A 25,200-nucleotide genomic window follows, 5' to 3' on the forward strand; every position below is an offset into this window, starting at 1 on the left:
ACTCAACCTAATGACACCTCTAATATGTTCATTTTTAGTTTTTCAAGCATATTTCTTCCTATATATTTCTGGTTGAGGTATGAGTCCATAAGGATTTGACAAAATATTAAGCCATCTAGAATGTGTGTTGATGCGTTTTTCCCATGATGCATAATTATCCCTAGTTAACTTTATGACAGTAGGATGTTTCATGACTAAATGTACCCCTAGAATACAATGAACAATGAAACCCCCTCTAAATAGATGATTTTGGCACTTTATATGTAGTGCGAGTACAATCACCACTTGCTTAGTTTGGCCAAATTGGAATCCTGATAATGATTATTACAACAAAAAATATGAAGCAATAAATGACTCAATACAATAAGGACACTAAATCTCTAAAGGATCCACAAAGTACAAGTACCCAATAGGTCAAAATAGACCAAATGCTGAAAGTGAAATTTTATTCCAAACAAGCCTATCTTAGGATATCAAATCTGGATTGCACTCTAAATATTATGCCTTTAAAAAAAAAAACAACACCTAAAAATGTGTTTGGATGAGCCCGAACGAAGCCTCAGAATTTGTAAAATGAAGGATTGGACAGGTATAATTGTGAAAATCTGCAAATTTTGGAAAATCTGAAAATAGATGCACCACTGAAAAATTCAAGAAATTTAGGCCAAAAAAAAAAACATTGTGCTTGATTTGGAGCCCATATGATCAAGTTATGGCTTCTAGAAGATGGATTGCCAAATCAAAAAGTCAAACTGTGAGGGTTTGGTTGTGCAAGCTAGTGATGATGTCAACAATCTATTTGTTTAAATTTGACTCTCTCGCTCGTCAAAGAAAAACTTAAAACAAACCAAATGAGGGCTTGTGTCAATCTTCTGCCAATGCGGGTGACAGAGCAAATGATGTGGCAAAAAAACACGTCCTCTTTGTGCTAGGAAAAAGTAGGGTGATGTAGATATGGACAAATTAAGTTGCTTGGGGCAAGCTTTTCTTGAGGGTCCCTGAGCTCAGGTTGGGATTTGTGTGAAGATCTTAGAGATCATCATCACACGCATGTAGTGCTCAGTGATGAGCTCGGGTTTATGCTCTCAATGAATATCACCAACAAATGTCAGATGCTCTAATGACAATGGCGTGGAGGCAGAGCAATGACCCACGTTCGATGAGGGCAGCTTCCAATTGTGCACCTCAATCTACTGATGCCCGCATTGAGGAAGATCAAATGTGCAACAAATCTAATGTGAGATCAAAGGTTAAACTTGCTTTTGTTTCTATAGTATGGGATTTGATTACAAAGTCCACATGTGAGAGAGATGAAGGCCCACATGGAGATCACTGAAACTCCAATGCCTTTGATAGGACCAAAATCGATCAAGTCTCTCGATTTGGATCAAGCTTAGCAATGTATGAGGATTGCACAATAATTGGTCAATGAGATTGTTTGGATTTTGATGGATCCTTCCAAAATAGATGATGAATCGACTGTCACTAAGAGGGTTGCCGAGCATTCAATGACTGTGACCTAATTTGGTTGGGAAGAGGCAGGTTCGGGTTTTTCTTGGGAGCTTAATTATTTGCTGTGTGTGCTTGGATTATAATAGCTTAGTTCCACTAGTTTCGGAGGAGGATCTGAGATCTCGTACTTGGCAATGGTTGGGTGATGTGTTCATTGTTTGCGGATGCGCAAATAAATGGAATATTCTCTTTGCATTGTACCTTCAAATAGAAGTATAGAGGCCGATTTAGCCTAACATATTTTGCCCCAAAAATACAAATACATAGCAAAAAATAATAATGACACAATATTACAGAGATTTGATCAATTTTTTTTGAAATAATATTTTTGAATAAATGTTTTTGGATCCATATTGTCAACTCGCAAATCAGGCCTTAGGGCTTTAATTTGTAAAATAAATTTTCCTTAGATTTGACTTTTGTCCAAGATAGGCAAACTTATAGTCAAAATTCGTTGGTATGGCCAGCCAGATGCAATGGTGAGGTTCGACTTTGGTCTAGACACTCCCTTAAAAATGCTGATCCCAGATTTGAAGCACTGCCCTCCAAAATGAAACAAAATGCTCTCCAATGGCTATGCAATGAATGCTCCTATGGCTTTAATACCATGTAAGAATTTGCCAAAGGCAATGAATGCAACACCAAGATCTAGAAGCACAAGTGGTAGCACAAGAGAGACGAGATGATCAAATGAGAATTTCAATAATGATCAAATGATAATGGATTTTAAATACAATACATAATAGAAGTTTGAATATATAGGCAATCAAGATGACTAGGAGTCATGCAAGTGATAAGCATCACAACTAAGGACATGTCCACCAAAGGTGAATTGTCCTTCATTGTGCACGACGGTATGTGCACCAATGAGAGGATAAGAATACAAAACTATATAACACAAAGAGAGGTGTGAGACAACATGTGCTCAAATAAAGTGCAAACTCCTATGTGTCTACATGACAACTAATATGAAAATGTATTATCCTAAATAAATTTAAGTAAAATGTAAATAGTGAATACTTATTTACACCAACAATAAAGATATGCTTAATCAGAAGGAGCTGAAGGCGTTGAACCAATTTACTAAGGATAAAGGTATTGATATAAGGGAGATTGGGACCGTTAAAGAAAGGCTAGATTGTGTTGGGAGATCACTCCATACACTCCTTATGGTGTGGATCCCCCCCTTGGTGTTTTTGTCTATGACAAAGATAACTGCAACAATAAGATTGTTGGTGCTTGGGATACTTAACATCCTTGTTTCCTAGCTGTTACATATTTTTGTATGTTTTGAAAGTCATTGTTGTGATCATTGATGAAGTTGTATTTTGATGTATATGATATAAAGTGATGTAAAAATATGATGAGCAGTCACTTAGCATTGCATGCTATTGTCATTAGATATGCTTCTTTGGTTTCTCAAGTTGAACTTTTTTCAAAATTGATATACTACCTTAATATAAAAAAATGAATGTATGGCTCACAAATAAAAGTGCCTTAATGCTTGCTGGATTTATTTGATCACCTTTAGCATGTAACAAAAACAAAATCTGCCAAACATAACTCCGAGAGAGGCATGTTGTGCGTTGGTTGAGAGATGTTGGCGGTAATTGGGAGGTCGGGGGTTCAAGCAATCCCATTCCATTTTAAAGGATATTTTGTTGTTTATATTGCATTAAAACAAAACACCGCTGCATAAAATTCCAACAATCTTTGATGGCATAGTGGTAAGGAGGGAAAGTTGGAATGGAGTGGTTGGGGGTTCAAATACCCCAACTAATTATTGTTGACATAAATAATTAGATTGCAATTGCCATCGCCATTTGGGCGCCATGTGGCATGAAATGATTCAAGCATGAGAGGACACATGTTAGCATCTAGTTGGATGTGTCATATCTTGTTCTATGTTAGCTTGCCTTGCCATGTCACTATATCGCGTCATTTGCCAAGTCATTATCAAGTTGCCATGTGCCAATTTTTGACTAATAAAACTTGCAGAGAACATGCCACATTATATGTACATACTACTGATGTCTTTATGATCTCATCAGGTCAACCCTTTTGCTGGGCAACTTTGACAGGCCATATCTTCTACATATGGACTCCATTTTTGAAATCGAATATAGCTCCAAAATCAATGCAATGAGCATTACGACTTGGTGTCATTTTCTTCTTCTTTATATAAGACACTTGATTTTAGACCTTTTTTTCCTTGCTGCCTTATTCGCCTCTTTGACCGAACCTTGGACTACACATAACTTGAGCATACAAGCTCCTTTTGGGCCCTTTGAAGTTGCATCTAGTTTATGTTAGGGAAATCCACACATTGATGTTTTTGTGAGAATCTGAGATTGCAAATTTTTCATATTCTCTAGATGCACCTAGACCATTCCTCCCCTCTGAGAAGCTTTTGGACTTTCAAAAGTCTTTTTTATAGACAACTCAAGTGATGGCATGTTCACCTCACTTGTCCAATGTCATGTGTATTCTTTGCTAGAATTCACAACATTTGACTCATCATTAACACAATGAAAAATGAGATAGCAGTAATGACACAATGAATGATACATCCATAATGCCCATAGTACCAACTAGTAGGAAAGGATGCAACAAAACTAAACAAACTGATGAAGTGGAAAAGTTATCAACACACTGCATCTCCTACACAAAAAACACCAGCAGATAATGAATCACTCAAATCCTTTGTTACCATTATTGGCTGAAGAATTGTATCTACTTGCAATAGATCCTCCCAACCTGTTGTTGATGTTGTTTGATCATCACTAACTACTATGTACATGAGAGTCAGTTTATTGCTCACATTTACAATGATTTTCAAATGCCCCATGTTTACAATTGACCTACCATTCTTTAGGCGATGAGATTTCACAATGTATTCAATACCATCCTTAAACAAATGATATCTATTATGCTCTTTGTAGAAGATAACTTTTCTCTCATATAAGTATGGGCTTCCTAACACAATCCCACAGAGGTCAAGTGGAACTAGATCAAATTCAAGTTCACATATTTACTTAGATGTTATTGCAAATTTTAATTTACATTGCCTTGCTACTCACAATATGTTTTCATTGCACACCCAACCTAATAGATAAGGTTTCTTATGTGGTTTAGTTTCTAATCTCAACCATTTAAAAACTTACTCTAAAATGAGATTAATCTGGGAAATAATGTTAGTGTTCTTTGATATCACCCTTATATGAATCAACTCACATCTTTTACTATCTTTAGGAACAACATGACTTTTGAAAGTAAAAGCATATAAAACATTAGTTTCAGAAGCATTATCAACAAAAGGTTTACCTTTCAAACTCACAACTGATATCTTTGTTTCATCATTAGAATCTAACCGTAGATCATGAATAACAACCACGGTCTTTTGTGTTCCTCTAAGATTCTTCTTAAATCACTTTTGTTGTAATTCTTGATGTAGTTTCCAATACTTCACATCTTCGTGCCCTTTCTTTTGACAATATGAACGATTAGGCTTTTCACCTTCCTTTTTCTTCATAGTAGTTGCTTTCTTACGCTTCTTGTTGTCTTCAAGAGGAACAAATTCCTTTTTTGAACTGAAACTTGTGTTTCCTTCACCTGCTTCAATATGGGTTGCTTGTACATATACTTCATCAAAGTTAGAAGGACTAAACATCAATCAATATTGTATGTTTCAGATATGAATGCAATCCACCTATATACTTCAATAAAGTATCTTGTGTATAAAGAGGAATACTAAGAGTAAGTGCTCTCTTCCTAAACACCTGTGTATACTCTTGTACAACCTGCTTTACCTTGTCTTAAATTTTGCCAGTCTATTACAACTTGTTGCATATAACCCAAAGGATAAAATTGTTTCTTCAAAGCAGAAGTAAATTCATACCAAGATGAAATAATTTTGGCATATGTAGCACAATTGTTTTGGATCTTACTTCCCTACTAGACTAATGCATTACCTCCCGTCTAGAGTGTAGCTAGCTAGATTTTTGAAGAATCTTCCAAGATTTGTTAAAGCCTACTATACATTTCAATCTGCTTAAGCTAGTTAGCTAGTTTTTCGACATCCAAGTCATCATTATATATTGGCAACTGAAACTTAACATCTAGTTTTAACAATGGCGTCTTTACAGGTTGTTTCCTTAAAGTAGTCAAAGAAGATAGAGAAGAAGGTTCACAAGGGTCACTACGACCTCCTACTCCTTTACCTTTTTCATCTTTTGATGATAAGTTAGCCTCCTGTTTATTAGCATTGTCTTCCTTTCTCGTTTGTCACTCTTACCTCTCTTGTAGAAGAATGTCCACCAATGCCTTCATTTCCATAAATGTTCTCTTGAAGGCTTCTACATCAAACTCAGGAAGATTTTTGTCATGTGCTATCTCTAACCAAGGAAAAGTCATTTTCACAATCTTTGGATTGAACACTTCAAGAGAACCTTCTATTTGTTTTAATCTCAACCTGGTTAACATTCACCACCTAAAATTTCTTGCAAAATGGGCTTTGAAACCAAACTTGATCTATAAACAAGTGTCATATCCGCATATTAAGATAGAATTTTAATAATAATTAGATTATATAATATTATTAAATAAATAATGATAATAAAGTTATATTAAAACTAATACTAAAATATAAAAATAGGAAATAATAATTATTTAATCTATATTATCAATGAAATAATATTTAGTATGCTATTCTAAATAATTAAAAATAATAATATTAAAATGAGTAAATAGAGAAATTAAATTAAATACAAGTGACAATATTGTAGAAAGTATGTTAACTTTCTAAATAAAATTTAATAATAAATAATAATAAACATAAATAAGTAAATAAATAATATAACATAGAATAATATAAATTAACTAAATCTAATGAAAAGTCAAGAGATATTTAACGAATAGATATTACTTGTTAAAATTAAGATATAAAAGGGAGGAGAGTTTATTTTACAGGGGGGGCCAAAGAAGAGGAGAAGATAGGAGTTCATAAAAGAAAATTGGAAGAGGAAAATAATATGAAAAAAATAAGAAAGTTACATTTTGAAAAGGTATCAATGATATTGAAAGGATGCGAGCCTTCAAAATTGTCATAATTATGAATAGTTGCGACTCTTCAAAAATGTTGTGATTATAAAGTATTGAGACTTTTCCAAAGGATTTTAGTTATGGAGTGTTGGGACTTTTCAAAAGGATTATACCTATGAAGTGTTCCGACTTTTCAAAGGATTTGTATTATGAAAGGTTGTGACTATTGGAAAAGAAGAAACAAAAAAGTATATTTTATAATTTCCTTATAATTAGAAAATGAAGAATTTTAGAAAGTAAATATCGAGTTGAGGTAATCTAGAAGGAATAATTCATTGAAGGGACAACTGAGGATAGAGCCATATGGACCAAGCAAAGAAGAAGGTAAGAAAAGGTATGTTTATGGATTATATTTGTTTAGTCATATTTATGAATTTATTTATATTAATGAATCATACTTGTGGATAATTTATGCATATCCGTATGTATATGTAAAGGTGGAGTTCAAAACAGATAAAGCGCATGACTTAATTGTTAATGATTTAAGATCAAGAGAGTCAGAAGAGAGTGATCTTAATATGGTTATAAGGCCGGAATATTTCATAGATATTAACATATGCATATGTGACAAGGGCCTTGGATGGAGGTGGTCTCTTCTAGGAAGGACCTTAAAAGGAACACTTCATAGAAGACAAAGAAGTAACTCAGGATCTAAGGATTCTCAAGAGGGTTATTGATCATTGGGTTAGAATAGAGGGTAGAATAGTGAAAGTTGATTTATTATTGTATAATTTCTAACATTGGTTTTGTAGGTATTCTTGTCCTAGTTTGTGGCAACATTACAACTAGGACGTTCAAGTTTTCTAAAACATAATTGAATTACAAATTCAATCCTTGATCCTGGCATTCATGCATCATTATGTATTTCAACCGCTGAGATTTAACTAAATTATGCTTTTACAAGGACAATTTAACTATGTGTTGAATTACATAAAAGAGACAATACAATTGAAAAAAAAAGGAAAACAAGAGAGAGAAGAAAAAGTGCAAGCAGTCGATAATGGAGTTTGTCTAGTTAGGATTACATCACCAGGTACGTCTCCCAATTCGGGGACTGCCTTATTAAAGCTGCCAAGTGAGACACCTTATCACAGCATCCAAGCTTTAACCCTCTTCATAGTCTCTTTTATGCTCTTAACACAATACACAAATCATTCATGCATACAAAATCTCTCACAAAGGAAAATTTCCTTTTCCTTGTTATAAAAATTCTCTCCGAGAACACTTTGAAATTCTTGCAAGTCTAGTTATAAAATTTTCCTTCAAAAATTTGACTCCCTCCTACAAAAATCACTCCCTTTTCATATACAATTTTTTGCCTATTTGGTTTAAAATCAAATAACAAAATTATAACTATATTCCCCAAATTACATAACAAATTCATATTCTAATTAGGGGTTCAATCAATAATATTTTTAAATTTCCTAAACTAAGCCTGTGTAAAATTTTTAACAATCAAATTTATTAATATCTGTATGGCTCACAATTAAAAACCTCTTAAGGCCTGCCGGATTTGTTTGATTGCTTTTGGCATTTAACCAAAACAAAATCTGCCAACTAATTTTTGTTGACATGAACAATTAGACTGCCACTGCTACCGCCACCTAGGCATCATGTGGCATGAAATTGTTTGAGAATGAGAGGATATCTCTCAGCATCATGTTTGATCAGTCATATACAATACCATGTTACCTTGCTTTGCCATGTCCTTGTGTTGCGTCATTTGCCAAGTCAATATCAGGTTGCCACATATCAATTTTTGACTGGTTAAATTTGTAGAGACAGCATGCCATGCCATCTGTACAGACTGTTGATGTCATTTGGTCAACCCTTTTCCTGGGCAACTTTGAGCGGCTATATCCTCTGCACAAAAACTCTATTTTCAAAACCGGATACAGTTCGAGAATCAACACGATGAGCACTACGATTTGATGTAATTTTTTCTTGGATTTCTGACCTTTTTTTCTAGCTCTCTTATTCGCCTCTTTGACTGAACCTTTGACTGCACATAACTTGAGCATACAGGCTCCTTTTGAGCCCTTTCAAGTTGCATTAGGTTTGTGTTAAAGAACTCCACACATTGATATTTCTACGAGAATGTGAGACTGCGAGTTTTTCACAATCTGGATGATGAAGATTAAGTCAAGTATCGCCCTTGCTGTTGAAGATAGTGAGAATATAACTTGAGGATGATATGATTGATTTATGTGGTTGTGTTATTCAAATTATCATGCTATATGTTTTCTTTAGAGTTTTTATAAATTATCACATTATGGCATACATTTATATTTATGCCTATTTTGGGTAACATTATATGTTAAATACAATGTTAATTCTAATAATTAATCTATTAATTTCACTGCAAATACGTAGTTAACTTTAGAAGACAAGTGCCTTTACAGAGGCATACTGGTTGAATTTAGGACACTTGGACTTGGACTCGGTCAAATTTTTCTTAGGTTCGTTGAATTTATAATAAGAAATACTTGAAAAATTTCAATGCTGTTTGGATATATGAGCTACACCTTGACCTTGTTGGGGGCAATGCAATGAGACCCCCACGACAGATGCTGCCTCTTTAACACTATGGAGATATTGCCCCTAGACTCGCATAAAGGTGCTACACCCAACCTTGTTTTGGTCTTACCACCAAACACCCTTTCAACTCTGTGTATAAGTAATAGGCTAATGATGAATCAAAATTGTGAAAATCTACTAAATGCATATCCCATGTTGCCAATCTTTTCATAATTATAGTCATAGCCAATATCAAGGATTATCTCTGCTGAATACAAGTTAAGTTACAGTTGGAAAGAAATTTTATAGTGCATAATGTATCAATTGTGCCTTGGATAGACAACTCATAGAAGAATCACATTGGTCAGTATCCTAGATAAAGTAAAAGATAGAACATAACCATTTATCTTTTCGCTTAACCATTTCTCTATGTTAATGAGCTGTCACCAAAACATGCATTATTGAAGGATTCAAAAACAATTAGTAATAAAGGCTTCATTCAAATACACACACCTGTCATTGAGGCACAAGAAAATACAATGGCTATATCCTCATCTAGGACCCATCTTAGATTTTAGCACATGATTTGTTGTGATGTTTGGACGAGTAATGCAACCTCCTTTGAGCCATAGTCTTATACTTGTACTTTTGATTTTTTTTTGATGCCATGGATTTCATATTCCATGCGTTTTGTATACATATGAGAATATTTATATACAAGTATGTTGTTTTCTTCAGCTTAAATTTGTGTTTATAATTATACTTATTGATGCATACTTATGTATATTATCTAATTAGCTTATGTTCGATTATGTAATTGTGTTTTTAAGCTTTATTTATTAAAAGGTGCATGAAAGAGGTTTTCAATCAGCTTGCTGAGTGCAAGTTTGGTAGCTATGATTGAAATCTTCCTTGCTATCTGCTGCTGTTCTTCTATGACATGGATTAAAGTCGAGCTGATATTTATTATTGAAATCTCCCTTAGTGATCTGCTGTTATTCTTCTGTTGCACGGATACTGAAATCTCCCTTGGTGATCTGCTGTTATTCTTCTGTGACATGGACTTAAATCCTGCATAAGATAAATTTGTTGGTGTCATGGGATGTTATCCCGCTGGTTTTTGGATGTAAAAATATAAGTAATACATTTTGATGGGTGAAAATGTTCAAATTTGTGAATTTCTGCATTTTGATTTTTTCTTATAGTCCATTGTTTAGAACACAAATTTTTTTCTTTGGAATATATGCCTTTTATCTTCAATTTTAGATACTTATGGTATTCTATTTGACTTTTCATTGATGGTTGGTTTTTGATACATCATATCAAATATGTTTTACTTAATTAAATCATTATCTTTTATTTTTGTTCAGGCAAGACGGGAAGCTGCATTCTTCGTTGTGGTTGTGCACGACTTGCAATGTGTTGTCATTGCTGTCCGAGGAACTGAAACTCCTGAAGATCTTTTAACAGATGGCCTTTGTAGGGAATGCATGCTTTCAGAAAAAGACTTATATGGATTACTCAAGTAAGTGGATTCTGCTTGTTTCAAATAAGTATGCTTCTTTGAACAAAAACAATACTGTTTGTAACCATGTAGAATATACACAGTCCTTATTTCTGTACAACATACACTATAACCATGTCTATCTAAGGTATACTGGCTAAAATTTGTCAGTGGAATTCTGGACATGACATATCACATTTTCCTCCCCATTCTTGACATTTGTCTATGTTCGCCTCCGAACACCCCTACACACACACTATTGCAAGAAAGAGTTGGTCAAATAAATGAATGATTATTACCAAAGAATGAATTGTTCTCATAGTGATTTAAATTGAGATGTTTCTAAAAGGAAACCTACAAATAATAGAAAGCATCTATTATATAGGATATTTACAAAATCTAGAAGTGACCATTAAAATAGAAATAGAATAATGTAGAAGATATTATATTAATGCACTCCCTTAATGGTCAACTTATTGATGACAGCAAGCTGCCCATTGAATTTGACAAACTTCTCTAGATGTAGGGACTTGGTGAGAATACCCATAGTTTGGTTAATAGTAGGAATGAACTGCAAATCCACGAATCCATCTTCAACCAGTTGACAAGAATGACAATGAATGTCAATATGCTTAGTGCACTTATGGAAGATAGGATTTTTGGCAAGTTTTAGGACCCCTTGATTTTCGCAAAAGAGGGGTGAAGGGCCTACTCAAGGAATGTGGATGTTGGAAAGCATCCTACAAAGCCAAACTGCCTCACAACCTACTTTGACTATTCCTTTATATTCAACTTTTGTTGAGGAAAGAGATACAACTTGCTGCTTCTTACATGTCCAAGTACTAGCACCTATTCCCAAACTGAAGACATACTCGGAAGTAGACTTTTTGTCATCAACCAAGCCTCCCCAATCTGAGTCTGTGTAACGAATAAGTCAAGCTTATCTTTGGTTTGCTAGGGGAGAAGACCAAAATTAGGAGTGCCCTTGACATAGTGCAAGATGCGCTTTGCTGCAGCCTAATGGTATGAAGTGGGAGTTGTTGTGAAGTTAGACACATAAGTCATCGACGAAGTTGAGATCAGGCCTAGGGACATTGAGACATATCAAACTGCCCAATAGTTGTCTAAAGGTGGATTCATTTTTAATCGGAGAACCAGATTTGGTTGATAACTTGAGACCTAACTCCTTAGGTGTAGATGTAGGTTTGCAATCTAGCACTCTACATTTGTCCAGCAGAGCCCGTGCATATTTAGATTGAGAGATGGGGATGCCATGTGACTACTGCTAATCTTAACTTCTAGGAAATAATGAAGAAGACCAAGGTTAGCCATGTCAAAAGAATGACAAAGATTCTACTTGATTCCCTCAATCAATGATTCATAAATACCATTGATACTCAAATCATCAACATATACAACTAGAATGATGATATTAGTGCCAGTAGTCTTGATATGTACATTTGAGTTAGAAGGACTCCTTTGGAAACTCTGGAGGCGGTCGAGGTCAGTGACCCATCGTGGATGATGAAAAGACAAAAAACTTTGTGCATTTTGTAAAACTGCCAAAATATGATTCCACACATGAATACAGGTCTATAGAAGCACAAAACAACCGACAGATAGGTCGTGGATGACGAAAAGGCCATAGACATAGCACAAATGATCCAACAAAATAGTGTCATAGATTTTGACCAAGAAACTAAAATGCAAATACACTTTTTTGGTAAAAATCGCAATTGTGAGGTTGAATCGATGTTGTTTCACCCTTGCAAAAATAAAACTTTAGGTACCAATGAAAAGACTCTTGAAAAATTAAAAAAGTGATAATTTTGTTGAGAAATCATTAATTTTTGAAAAAAAGATTGGTCCTTTGATTCCTATTGCAAGAAGTAGCTAGTCAAATAATTGAATGATTATTAACAAAGAACAAAATGTTTTACAAAGATTGCAGTCGAGATGTTTCAAAAAGGAAACATACAAAATTATAGAAAGTATCTATTATACATGAGTTACCCTAGCAACCACTTCCCTCTATACACCTAGATAACCTACCCCAATGCTCCAATCATAGAAAATTGATGAAAGGGCAAAAACCAAAACAATAAAAGCTTTTTGTAAATCATAATTATGCTAATCAACAAAGTAAAATAATGGAGTATTCATAATAACAATCTTAGTAACATTCCTCAAAGTCTCATAACACAAGACCAATGATAGTCAACATCAATGACATCCATCTCCAAACATAGAGTAACATAATCTATAATTATAAACATCTAGAACATAGAATAATCATTATAGAGAACACAAGGTGGCCAAGTAATTGAACTCAACACAATAATGGCGGTCACCCTTTTTGGTTAAATAACATAATAGTTAAGACGCGTGACATTGTGCATAGATGTATTAGAAAACCACACATGAACTAGTTGCAACACAAAAATGGTTATGAATTTCTGTAGTACATACTTGAAGTAAAACGATAAACTCATGAAAAGTCACTATCCAAAGTCACTAGTTCACAATCTCTAATGATCAACTAAAAACCCAAGCAAAAGTTTGACCAATGAGGTTTAAGTTATACTTCATGAAACATAAAACCATGACCTAAAGTAAAACATATCTTTTTAGTTAAACTCCAATTGCTAAGAAATATAATTAGCTAAACTCAGATTCTCATGCAAATACTATATATTTAAACTCAAGCATATGCATAACAAAAATATTTCTTTATAAATGCATCAACTGTATATCTATGTATTTTAAATAAAAAGCAAATAAATCCATTTGATTAATTACCATTATAACTAGGTAAAAGCCTATAATACAAGATAAGCTGTGAGCCTCTTATTTGGAAGGTCTTGGGTTTGAGCCTTGAGCTTAACAAATAATAATAATTAATCTCAACTTCAACCCATACAAAAAACAAATACCATTATTACTAACAATATTAATTAATTTCTTTTTAATTAAATTTATATTTTATTAAATTATTAAATTAATAATTTCGCAGTTAGTAAATTTTATTAAATAAGAATTGTAAGTGTTGAGCTTGAGTTTAGGCCAAATATCATCTTGCCAAATTCGAGCTTGATATCTATGAAATTACATGTTTTTGTCAAGACTACAAGATATGTGACCCCCTTCCTGTTTTTTGCATATTGGCACACCTAGTATAAATATGGGTATTGCATTACCTAAATGTTAGAGCATGCATATTTGTAGCATTAGGCACATTGCATATGCTACATAAATTAATTATGCACATTGTCAATAATATTCTCATAAATATTATTATGCGTATTGAGCACATGTTTGTCCTTGCATGCCTAGCTCAAGCTCACTTAGCTGAGCTTTAGTTGATCCTAATTTAATTTAGTTTAGTCTAGTTGGGCTCTGTTGACGGGAGTTTTGTTCCACTACAACGTGCATAATCAAATAGTCAATGTCTCAAGATGAAACATCAACCGCTCCTCTTTTGATAGAAGTGTTAGAATGGTCAGGGTTGTTGCACTGAAAGATCGACCCATCAATGCCCAATACAACCAATAGTCTTATAAAACCACAAGAGGCGATTTAGCCATATTGTGAACCCTACGAGGGATGAGGTCAACCCTCATGCTAAGCTTGCAAACTAAGTTCGTGAAATAATTTCAAGATTCTATAAACTGAGATACTTGCTCTGTGAAATAATGTGATTTGTTGGTAATTACTTAGGGAATTGTGCTATTCATACAATGGGTATCAACTCTTGCACTTCTAAAGATTTTGCTTCCCAATGTGCAATGAAAATGCATCTAATTTTTCCCCTTCAACTCCAACTCCAACTTTTAACTTCTACTTTTGCTATGAACAAAAGGAAGTATGGATGAACTTGGACTCTACTAGATGTAGTTTTACCAACGAGTCCACCCACCTAATGCAAACTTCTAAGGAATGCTCAAATGGTTTTCACATCAATATCTCTAGTTCAAACCCATCAAATGGATGCAATATAAAGGTTGAATATCAATTGAAGTTAACTGCTTTGAACCATTAGGTAACCATGCAAGGCGCACTTACAATCAGCAAGAGGCTAGTGGTCCAAATTTGTTGAGTCAGTCAAGTAAACATCCACAATTATTTTCATTCAACTAATTAATTCGACATGAAATAAAATCCTAATCTACGTGAGAGGTGCAAATAACCATGCAATACTCCAAAATGAGTATAAAACATCCAACAAATAAACAATTTTGGTAGTACTTTTGTAACAATTTTCCAACATAACTCTCCTTAAAAATGATGTGAACAAGCTTTTATATAGAGAGCTGAATTACAATGAATAAACAAGATTAAATGTTGGGACAAAGAACCTCAAATTCGGGGACACTGATGATGGGAGGACAATGGCGGAGGGTGGGGTATTATATATACTATATACCATGTATATGGTACTTAAAAATGCTACTTATGAGAAGATATATAAGACTAATTAGAAGTAAATAGAAAAATTGAAAATGAAAAATACTAATAGAAAGTACTTGAACATTGAACAATGAACATTGAAGTTTTGAATACCAAATTGCTACTTAGAAATTAGAATATTCAATAGTATTTAATTATAAATTGTTGAATCAACAAATGGAAGATCTCTATAATATCAAAATTATCACAAGGATGATTACTACATGTAGAATGATATTAAAACAAGTACAAAATGTTAAAATGTAGTGAAGGGAGGCTTATAATCACCCCTTGATAGGTTGGGCCTTAGGTGACTGACTATCAGTGCAACTAGCAACTTGGGAACGACATCCACGAGTTTCGAGGACATCCTTGTCTTGGGAACACTAGGGTTTTGTGGGGAGATGTTTCCTTGTGTAATATTTATTTCTAGAGACATGGTGTTATATTAAAGCATAGGACTGTATTCATTGTAGTCATACCTCATCCCACAATCCTGTAATTATAATCTTGCAATTGTGTAATCTTTTCTTGTTGCTAATGTAGCAATTGTTTTCTTGCTACCTTCCTTGTGGAAGGTGCTCTTGTTTTTCTGTTTGATCCTAGAGTTGCTTGTGTTGCAGATTTCAACATGGCTCTATAACTCTAACATGGTATCAGAGAGTGAATTTATCAAACCTCTTTTCATGATTTGAGAGTTTCTTTTCTCAAGAGCATTGCAGGGTCTCCAGACTTGCCTTGTGTAACTTTGTATATGGGTCTTTTTTTCTTTTTTGGAGCTTCATGGACCTGATGATTACATTCTTAGCATTCCAAAACCCCAAGATCGTCTGCTGTTTCATTAAATTTCAAGTAATTAAGGATTTTGGTTGACTTTCTTGTGGGTGTGCATCTTGAGACAAGCACTAGGGCTCTATTTATGGCACTTTGGACTAAAATATCATTGGTAAGCTATTTCAAAGATCTATTGAGTGATGCTGCTCTCTTTTCTAGATTTTGGTATTTGTATATCTTATAGCCCGTTTAAGTTAAATGTGTTTTGGCTCTAGATTTGGTATCATTTTGACATTTCCCTTGTTTTCTAGGATTCTTCTAGCATTGGAAAGGTCTCTCTGAGCTCTTCACATCAATCCGGACACCTTTTTTAGATTTTTTTCCAAGCACATCTTCAATTTTGTGAGTTTTCTTATCTTGGATGATAACTTTATTGTCCTTTAGGGCCCGTTTGGTTGCAAGCATAGGAATGGAGAATAGGAATGCAATATTGGGAATAGGAATGGCTATTCCAATAACTATTTTTTGGAATGGGTATAAGCTCATTTTAGAGGCAAAATGGGAATATGTATTCCTATTCCCAATTCTAATTGACGAACGAAATGGAAAATGGAAATGTATTCCAAATTTTCTATTCCTATTCCAGCAACCAAACAGGCCCTTAGCTTTTTAAACCTTTAATTTGCATTGGATGACTTCACTAGAACTGTTATTTATGTATTTACAACAGTTTTCCCTATTTGGGCATTTTGAGTACCTTATACATGCCCTTCTCTATTTGCAAATGCACTTAAGATAATTGCCACCCTTGTCTATGGTTTTGTTGGGGACTTTGCACATTCTGTTGTGCCTTATTTTGTATGTACATCGTATTACAAAGTACCATGGGTTTTGTGTAGTGCCTTTTGTTTTTGTCATCATACCTTCTAGCAAGTGTCTCTCCACAAGAACAATTAAATCCTAGTGATTCTTGTCCTATGCATGTGTCCTTTGGATGCATACCCTTTTTCAATTCCAAGTACCTTTTTGTGCACATTCAAATTCTCCTTCATTCACTCATTTTCATGGATTTGTGATGCCTCTCCTTTATTAGCATTATGGGATGGGTTTGTACAATTGGTACTAATGCTCCCTTTGTTTTGCTTTAGACTAAGCTATGTATTCAGTATTAGTTCCTATGTACTGGTCGAATGTAGTAGTTGTATTTCAGTGAGTTGGAGGTTTTATCATATAGAGACTTTTTCATTCTAGTATTGTGGAGCCAACTTATCCTATCAATTCTTATTGGCACTTATCTTTTTGACTATTAGCCTATTGTTGCATGGTGTAGTAGTGTTGTTGGGGTCACTTGTATTAAAATATTATTATGTTATTACTTCAATTGTCAATGATGTATTATATTTTATTTTTTGCAGATAAGATTGTCTTTATGATCTTCTTCTATTTTGTTTAATCGTAAACTCTTTATTATGATCTCTTCGAATTATTCGTTGATACATCAAATATTTTACTAATTACTTCGCATAATATGGTATCAAAGCCTTGCATGAAAATTTCTGTTTTTCTAAAAAAGCAATTTTTTGAATTTTTAAAAATATTTTGAGAAAACACTTACTGGGTTGTGGCTCCTTTTTACTAACCTAATAGGGTTTTTGAGCCATTTTTTCAGATTACCCAACAAGCAGTTGTGTTTTTCTAGTTTTTTTCCAATCCCGATGACTCATTTTGAAGCACTTTTTTGCTTGATTCATGTGTTGTTTTTTTGCAAACATACACTCATTTTTTGAGTCATCTTTTGGGTGTAGTTTTTTATTCTTTTGTTTGTAGCCTTCAATTGCCATTTCTTCTTGAACCTATGGCTTAAAAATTTCTTGGTTTCTTTTGTAAATCTTTGAGAAATGTGTTTGTTCTTGGTTTCTTTTGCGTAGTCTCATTCTTCTACTCGTGACATAACTTTTGATTATTTTAGTTGTATTTTATTGTAGACACCCATATTTTTTTGCACAAAATTTCTTGTTAATCTATGCTCGCCTAGGGTTTTTGCATCTTGAACTACGATTTTGACCCTTCAGTTCAAGTTGGAATTTTTTTCATTGTACATCCCTTGCAGGTTTTTTGAGATCTTAATTAAGTCATTGTGAGATTCTTTTGGATACCTTAAGTTGTTTGCCTCAAATATCATACCTATAAGATTTTTTTAATTTTAGTTTATCTTTGGCTTTTTTTAGATCTTTGCCAAGTCGTAATTGATTTATCGAGTTCAACAGGAAGAATTTCTTGAAATCCATGTCATTTGTACTTAATCATTTTATTACATCTGTACCTACATTTCCCTTTGTTGTCTATATTGAGATTTGTTTTTTGGAATTCGTACAATTACCTCTAATATAGTTATTGTTTTTATAGCATTGGGAAACACACAAGATGGCATCATTGACCAACTTAATGTTGGAGGGCAATTAGAGATTCAACGAAAAGAATCATAAAATCTGGAAGCAGTGCATGGTGACAATCTTTGAATGTTGTCTTGAGATGATTCTTTTTGGCATAGAGACACGTCCTACCATAGTACAAGCAGATATAGGCAAGGTTGATGATCGGATTTGAGAAGTTGTCATGCTTCTCAAGCTCTTTGTCGCAGATGGTCAGTTGTCTTAGATTCCTTGTGGTCTATTTGCAACCGACATTTAGAAGCATTTGAAGGAGTTGCATGAGACAGTCGACGAAAGAATTCATTCTGGAAGAACTAGTTTTCCAATATGATGGATGAATGCATGTCCTTACAGGAGCATCTCACAAAGATTAAGGACATTTGGGATTAACTCGAAGCCATTGGTCAGAAAATCTAAGAAAACAATATAGTAGTCATCACTTTGTGAAGAGTCTACTAAAATCATATGAGCACTTTATAAAGACTCTGAACATTACTTCTACTAATGTTGATCTGAAATTTTCAGAGTTATGCACCAAACTTTTTTAGTAGGATCATTGGAAACAACTATTTTGGTAGCAGTGCCACCTCGGCCTCCCCACAACATGTCTTTTTAGCTAAATCCTAATTAGGAAAATCTCAACACTCTCAGTCATCTCTATAGAAGGGCATTAATTGCTCTTAGGATGCTTCAAAGAAGACAAAGGTGTAGTGTAACTACTATCGCAAATATGGCCATTTGATCAATGATTGTTGTAATCGGTTGGCTTCTCAACAATGGAAGCAGGGATTGTAGTATTTATGAGCTTGAGACATTTAAAGAGGCCAAAAGGATTCCAGAGTTGGAATAGGCTATGTATGCGAAATACTAGTCTTCTAAACAATCACAGCTTGGTCCTCTCTTATCTTCTTGCAAGGAAGAAACCCAATAGCTACAAATGGGTTTGTAAGGTCAAGTATAATACTACCTTAGATAAATACAAGGCCAAATTAGTTTCTTGAGGGTCCACATAGGGGGAGGTCATTGATTATGAGGAGGCTTTTTCTCCTACTACCAAGATGAGTACAATTCGTCTTCTTTTCATCATTTGTAGGCTAGTTTGGATGAAAAGTCTATTAGATGGATGTTAAGGGTGATTTCCTCAATGGCAAGTTGCAAGAAGTCTACATAACACAACCTTTAGGTTTCAAGGTTGCCGACAAAGAAAACCAAGTTTGTAGACTCAACAAAACACTTTATGGACTCAAATAGGCCGCTCAAGTGTGGTACATTAAAATTGATCAGTATTTGGGTGCTCATGGTTTTCAGCACTGCCGTTCTAATAGTAATTTGTACATCAAACGTTCTAGTGGTGATATTCTCTTTCTTGTTGTGTATATCAGTGATTTGATCATTTCATTATTGTTTAGGTGTTGAGTTTGGACAGATTGATGATAGCATCTTTATTTCTCAATCGCAATATGCCAGGAACTTGCTTAACATGTTTCATATGCATGATTGTTAACCTACTTCCACATCTATGGAGAAAGGACTGAAGTTGTCATTCAAGTCTGATTCTCCTCTTGTTGATGAAACCATCTATAGGCAACTAGTGGGCAGTCTCATCTACCTCGTTGCCACCAGACTCGATTTCAGTTTTGTAGTGAGCTACATTTCACACTGCATGATAGCCCCCGAGGCTGATCATTGCGTAGGAGTGAAGCATGTGTTGTGTTATGTGAAGGATGCCTCTGATTATGGACTTATTTACACTAGGACTCATGATTCCAGACTCAATGCATTCACAGATTCAAATTGAGCAGCTTTAGTTGATGATAATACATCAACTTCTGGATATGTGTTCAGTTTGGGATTTGGTGAAGTTATGTAGACTCGTAAGAAGCAACTTGTAGTCTCAGTCTCATCTACAAAAGAAATGTATCGAGGAGCTATTAAGGCAACTTGTGAGGTAGTTTGGCCTCATTGGATATTTGTAGATATGCATTTACATCAAGTAGGCTTGACTCTGTTTCTCTTTGATAATTAGTGAGTACTCAAACTTGCCAAGAACCTGGTCTTCCATGATAGAACCAAACATGTGGACATTCATTATCGTTACATTTAAAAGTTGGTTGAAGATAGGGCTGTTCACTTGCAATATGTTCCAACAACAAATCAAACTACAGACAATCTCACCAAGCTTCTTGGTATATGTAAGTTTGTTCAATCTAGGGGACAACTTGGTGTTGTGGACATATTGACTATTAAGGGAGGATATTAGAATATTATTATGTTATTACTTCAATGGTCAATTATATATTATATTAATTATTTGTAGATAAGATCTTTACAATCTTCCTATGCTTCTTATTAGAAATCTATTTTGTACATTTGTGAACACTTTATAATGATCCCTTCAATCATTTGTTAATACATCAAATATTTTACCAAGTACTTTGCATAGTAACATGTACAAATTCATTTATCCTCTATATCTTTGGCTGCTAGATGTTGTGCCTTCAGTTTTCATCTGATCATTGTTTGAGTAGTGTTGCTGGGAGGACTTATGCAGATTATTATCTTTGTTATCTTGATTATCTTTTTTTTAGAGGAGATTCTTCATTCATTGTTGTAGTAGTTATCATTCAACAATTCTCTACAACTTCTTTGTGCTTTGAGGATGTCCATGTTCGTATTCTATTGGGACATTTCTTAGAGGGTTCTTAAACTTTGCATTTTATGTTTCTTTCATGCAATGCATCTCATTTTTGGAGAAGAGTTTTCTCCCTTGTCATTTTCTCATTTTTCTCTGCTATAAGCATTCACTCAACATGGGTACCTAGTCAAACCTTTTGTTGATGAGACTCATACATGCATTTCATGCTTAGAGCTTTTAAGTGTCTTTGAGTTTCACCTAAGGGGGGATGCTAGAGCATGCATATTTGCTGCATTAAGCACATTTGTATAAATTAACTATGCACAAGCTCAACATTATTCTCACACATTATTATGCATAATTGAGCACACACATGCCTTGCTTAAGCTCACTTAGTTGACCTTTAATTGAGTAAAGTTTAGTTTGGTTTACTCAAGATGGACTCTTATTTTCCTTTTTACCTATAGTTTGCATATAATGCACTAGTTTTCATGACTTAGTTTATTTAGCCTTTTCCCTATTTTTAGAGACCCGTATTTCTATAAAAGTATAATATTGTATTCATTGTAATTCATCCTGCAATCATAGTCTTGCAATTGCATAATCATTTCTTCTTGAGAAATATAAGAATAATTTTTTTGTTGCCCTCCTCGTGAAAGGTGTTCTTGTTTTTGTCTTTCATTTTGGAGGTGCTTGTGTTGCAAGTTTCAACATGGCTCCATAACTTACATAGACACACGATCTATCTATCTATCTATCTATCTATCTATCTATCTATCTATCTATCTATATATATATATATATATATATATATATATATATATATATATATATATATATATATATATATATATATATATCATAGTTACACCTTGGGCGATTGGGTAAAGATAGAAAGGGGGAACAAGTTTCCAAGATGGGGGGATAGAGGGACCTTACTTTGGGGACGATAGTGGGACTACGGGGGAATGGGAAAGGTTGTATATACTATACATATGTTATTGAAAATGCTAGTTATGAAAAGATGTATTACAATATAATATATATAAATGTAAAAGAGTAAATTCTTGAACATTGCATTAAATTGAAGCATTGAACATTGAACATAATTAGTCAAATCAACAAATAGTGAACACTAGTACGTCCCCCCATCCTTTGTGGAGGTGGCAGAATTTGGTGCTGCTACTGGGGACGAGTGTACAGAGTCCCCAAATCTCCAGTGTGTCCCCGTCTCTGGGACGTGGGGCAAAAAGGCGGGAGACGTGTCCCTGTCTTACTATGATACACACACACACATATAGATATATATGTATATACGCACATGTATATGTACATATATATATTATATGTACATATATATTATATGTACAAACACATAAATTTTCATGATCCTATTTTTATATGATATCAATGGCCATGCGTTCTTCATGATGATATTACTATGGCAATTTTATTATTATATTCCCATTAGAGGTACTTAAAGATTGTGATTTTTCTTTACCTCTAGTTTCTTTATATTTTGTCAAATTTTGGGCCCATTCAAAATTAGGCTCTTTTGGAAACCATTTAGCTAGCACAATTAAAAATGTGGATTTATTATTTCATAGCTTTGTGATGTTTAAAATTTTAATGTTCTGGTGAAAAGGATTGATTTCTTGTATCAACCTATTAAATACCTTTACATTTACATTTCCATTTCCATTTTAACTATTATATCATTTTTTCATATTTATAATTAGCAATCAATTAATCTTTCCTATTTCATGATTTTGCAGTAGTAATGTTTGTGAGGAAAATGTCAAGCAACACGTTGCTGCATCTTTCCCTCATTTTGGGCATGCAGGCATAGTAGAAGCTGCCAGAGAGCTCTGCATGCAATTAGATGGAAATATAGAGAATGATGATCAGATATCTCTAGTACATAAAGGTTAGGCATTTCATTGTAATCTTTTATATCTAAAAGTTTTCATTGTGTTCTTTTTTGCTTTGGCTTACGGTTTCAATAGTTTTGTAAATTATTTTCTATAAGCTATTTTATTCCTATTTAGCATATTTCAAAATGATTAAAGCAATTTATTTTTGCATGTTATAGAGTTTGACATCAATATAGTTATTTTGATTGTTATATTGTACTACTGTTAACTATGAATGACTTTTGAAGACTTAAATTTTGGGTCTATTACTTTTGGAATTATGTCACGGATATATATATATATATATATATATTTTTTTTTGTTTCTTCCAAGAAGTGAATATATCCTTTAAAGATTGAGATCAGTAATTACAAAAGAGTTTGGAAGCAATAAAAATATATCATTGTATGTTAATGGGATAAACTCTCCTTTGACTTGATAACTTCTGCGTTTCTTGTGGATTTTAGACATACTTCATAGGTGATAAGGATCTTTATGAGATTTTATGGTGTCACTCCATGATCACTTGATTACAAATTAAGCTTATACAAAGCTTTGTACATACCCATTACATATGCTCTATACCAAGAGCTCAATATTTAATGTAGCATGTGATATATTTATTGTACAAAGCAAACACTATATACATGAATAAAAACAATACTTTACACATCATGAGGATCACCTTCCTATTGCCAGTGGATGATTCTTTGATTGTAGTCATTAGTGCTCATCCTTATATACATATCGTACATCTCCTTATGGCAAAGCTAAAATCCTAACTCTTCAACATAACCATATGTTAAGTATTAACAATAGAGCCATGTCACTAAATTTAACATAATTCATTTATCATCCTTGCTTAGGCATGTAATATCCCCACTAGTGAAGACAATAATACCTACAAAACCAATATTAGAATTTATACAATAATAAATTAAATTTCACTATTCTACCCTCTATCATAACCCAACCTTAAAGACGTCTCCACATTGGAATCTATAACCCTCTTGAGGATCCTTAGATCCATGATTACTTCTCCGTCTTTGTTACATCCCAAATTTCTCATCTTTTAAAATAATGTCATGGCCGTTGTAATGGTTAGTTAGATACTCTTGGATATCATGATCTTGTGAAATGGGAGTTATGATTTACCAAATTGATTCATGTGAAAATGACTTGTTAGTTAATTTATGTTATTTTGACAAAAATGAATGCTTATATTTTAATATAAAGATTAGTGGTGGTTAGCCGTTGTGACAGTTATCAATAATTTTGTTTTATTGATATTTCAATTTAAATGGAAGAACACGTTATTATTGTGGAAAATGCATTTTTGGTTGTAGGAGTAGACGAAGGGGGGAAGCATTGTTAAACAGGATTCAAGGAATGGGGCACTAATTTAGTCCATCGTTAGACTATCAACTATGGGCTCTAACTAGCTTGATGAAGGATTTAACGACTACACAACAGAGTATACCTTGGATAGTCATGAGCTACTTGGTATATATATATATATATATATATATATATATATATATATATATATATATATATATATATATATATATATATATATATATATATATATATATTCTAATAATATATGCATGCATATCTAGAGAGAATATAATGATTTTTTTTTTAATATGTACTCTCAAAATTACATGCGCATATAGATATATGTATTTGTAGGTATAATCCTAGACAGAATTCAATAGCATGATGGCATAATATTTATATGTATGTTAAAAAATTAAAATTTGTTTAAGATTATGGAGAAAATATACACTTATTTCGTTGCTACCTTTTAGCGGCATTGGTTTTTAAAATTTGAACTTGAAGTATTCTTGTAGCTGCAAATCGAGCTCCTTGTAACCGCAGCGAAGAATATATTTCCATCCCCTGCGGTCGAGAGAGCACTCTCTCATGCTCTCTCTCTCTCTCTCTCACACATACACACACACATCATTGCATACAATTCTCTATGAACCAAGTTCTTATGTCCTGTGTGATATTAGAAACATAATATCGTACTAGTTATGCAATATTAAGCCGCTCGAGTTAAGCCATATCATACATAGTGGTTGCTACCACACCAACGACTTTCCTTGTTTCTCTTTGTTTCCAGGTCATGTATCTTTATCGAATTATTTGCATTATATGCAATGTTTTACGATTCAAGAAAGCTCCTTTCATTCAAATGCAGTGTTAGCATGAGAGAAGTCATCTTTGCTCATTTTTTTTTTTCATATTATGGCAAGTTCCTATTCATAAGCATCGGGTGCATGCCCGTAAGGATGAACTACTATAATTATGAGGAAAGGAATGCCCAGCCAGTGCAATCATATAGTACTTTTATGCTGT

General features: G+C 33.7%; 1 protein-coding gene across 3 annotated transcripts in view; it reads left to right on the forward strand.

The window, feature by feature from the left end:
* Positions 1-25,200, forward strand: part of LOC149543452 (lipase class 3 family protein) — a 240,940-nt gene that overhangs the window by 164,907 nt on the left and 50,833 nt on the right. For 2 of the 3 annotated variants that reach the window (XM_089798250.1, XM_089798252.1), the window contains exons 8-9: positions 10,500-10,654; positions 22,696-22,847. In XM_089798250.1, coding sequence (XP_089654376.1) covers positions 10,500-10,654; positions 22,696-22,847 — 307 coding nt within the window. The remainder of the gene's footprint in view (positions 1-10,499; positions 10,655-22,695; positions 22,848-25,200) is intronic. The other variant, XM_089798251.1, reaches the window with a different exon arrangement.

This window comes from Cupressus sempervirens, chromosome 8 (assembly GCF_028749045.1).
Source record: "Cupressus sempervirens isolate cs-2001-9-10 chromosome 8, ASM2874904v1, whole genome shotgun sequence".
Taxonomy (NCBI): domain Eukaryota; kingdom Viridiplantae; phylum Streptophyta; class Pinopsida; order Cupressales; family Cupressaceae; genus Cupressus; species Cupressus sempervirens.